The sequence below is a fragment of the Branchiostoma floridae genome, chromosome 2, assembly GCF_000003815.2.
Source record: "Branchiostoma floridae strain S238N-H82 chromosome 2, Bfl_VNyyK, whole genome shotgun sequence".
In the NCBI taxonomy this organism is placed as follows: domain Eukaryota; kingdom Metazoa; phylum Chordata; class Leptocardii; order Amphioxiformes; family Branchiostomatidae; genus Branchiostoma; species Branchiostoma floridae.
Window position 1 is genome coordinate 26,024,981 of NC_049980.1, and position 2,020 is coordinate 26,027,000.

The following is a 2,020-nucleotide window of genomic DNA, read 5'->3' on the forward strand; positions in this document are numbered from 1 at the left end:
ATGCAGCTGAGACTAATGGTAGGATCAACAGAGGATCATAGTTAATGCTCAACGGTTGGTGCAAAGTGTAACCTGTTGCTGGTGAGGCGATACAAGCTCCTAATAAGTATCAACGTTATAAGGAATAATAACGAAACATGTCGTCATCAGCATCGGATTTATAGAGCAAAGTCTATACGTCTGTCACTTTCAGGTAAAACCCTGGCGCAGGTGGCAATCCGCTGGCTGCTACAGAAGGACGTGGTGTCGTCTGTCATCATTGGCGCGAAAACTCTTCAGCAGCTGGAGGACAACATGGGCGCCGCCACTGGCTGGGAGATCGCGGAGGAACAGGTGAGGGAGCCATCAATGCTAGCAATGTTTATTGATTCCAAACGTTTTCTTTGCCAGTCATGTTTTGTATACCCCCGTTTGCTGACGGTTTCTATAACGTAACATTAATATGCCTTCTTGGACCCCTACAAGTCTTATGACAGGTTCTAGTCAATGATAACTACATCACATGATCTCATACCCGCAAATAACTTCAATAACGTTATATGCTTTCATGGCACAACAGCTACACCAACGTCCAAATGTCGTGCTGAGCTAAGGCATGTAAAGAGTACAGAGTTCGCTGAAACGTCTATGGGTACGGAAGAGTGAAACGTTAACCAGGTTACTCTTTCCATCCTCTTGTCCCAGATGGCTGAACTTGACACTGTCAGCCAGATGGAACCAACCTACCCGTATAGAATGATCACAAGTAGGAACAGAGACAGGGTGAGGAAAAACCTGTGCCAGTAGAGTACCCGACACTACCAACGGCGTTGCCGGCATGGCTTCTCGTGAAAGTTGTCCAGATAACCATTATCTGCTATACAAGTATATTGCTGTTCGATACATGTTACTTCCACAGCCTGGATTAGTGTACACTACGCCAGATCATGAATGATGAACACTACAACTTATGAATGGATGAGATTAGACTCTAATGTGTACTCATTTACAGGATAGGAAATATATTCATACATATTTGTTATATATATCATTAAGCACATATCCAGTGCTTTATCATGCTACTACTTTATTTACAGCAGGTTGTTGCTAAGGCATCAACAGGTAGCAGAAGACCAAACAAACAGAACTTTAATAACAAGCAATACATCATTCCACAGATGCCACATTATTGCTTTTAATGACCAGTACCAATACATACATTCACTCTTTGTGCCTTTGAAATAAGTCTCTTGAAGCTAAGTAGGCAGAAATGACAGCCAGCACCATCTGTTAGTTCAACATCGGATACATCAGAAGTCAGCAGGTAGTTGGGTAATCTTCACCACAAATCTTGTTGTTCATACCTCCTTATTTTGAAGATCACACATAATGAAATTGTACGAAGCATTTAATCCAGATCTCTTATATCAACCCTGTCTTTATGGTCAACGTCAGTGTATCTATTACAAAACATTGATACACCTATTTCAGTACATACACAATATGTAAACGATCATCAGTATGTTGATAAAAGGTCGTTCATAACTAAACAAACAAAACCGGAAATCTCGCTGCAGTACCAATGAAAATCCATAAGAAACAGATGTTAGACACTGCAGAGCAAGTGGCATTTCAGAACCTTACAGAAAACCATACAAAACCACAGGATATCAATTTAAATAGCTCATTGTGTTGTCAACTATCTACAGTGGCATGGCACATGGAACTGATCGCTGCAAATAAAACCTGCAACAGGGGTTCATTTCATGTCTCCCTTGGGAATTCATTATTATATAATGAATGAAGACCTTCATTTTAACCACACCGGGCTAAGCACAGGTCACACAAGACATGTTGAATGTGAAGTTTGGAAAGGGTGTGAAAATGCATTACACGCGTCAAAACAGCCGGAGTTTAACCTCTGCTTAGAGAGTAGAGGTCCATAACCCCTCGCACGTTGACCCCATTGTTTGGAGACAGTGCTCAACAGGGTTTACAGGGTTGTTTCGCAACAATGTCAGTTCGCAACCGTCAGTTCGCA

At 41.7% G+C, this 2,020-nt stretch overlaps 1 protein-coding gene across 1 annotated transcript in view; it reads left to right on the plus strand.

Annotated features, from left to right (window-relative positions):
• Positions 1–1,746, plus strand: part of LOC118409094 (1-deoxyxylulose-5-phosphate synthase YajO-like) — a 5,129-nt gene extending 3,383 nt beyond the window's left edge. Inside the window, exons 5-7 of the mRNA XM_035809959.1 lie at positions 7–18; positions 194–333; positions 685–1,746. Of these exons, the coding sequence (XP_035665852.1) occupies positions 7–18; positions 194–333; positions 685–786 (254 nt within the window). The 3' untranslated portion in view covers positions 787–1,746. The remainder of the gene's footprint in view (positions 1–6; positions 19–193; positions 334–684) is intronic.
• The last annotated feature ends 274 nt before the right edge of the window (positions 1,747–2,020 follow it).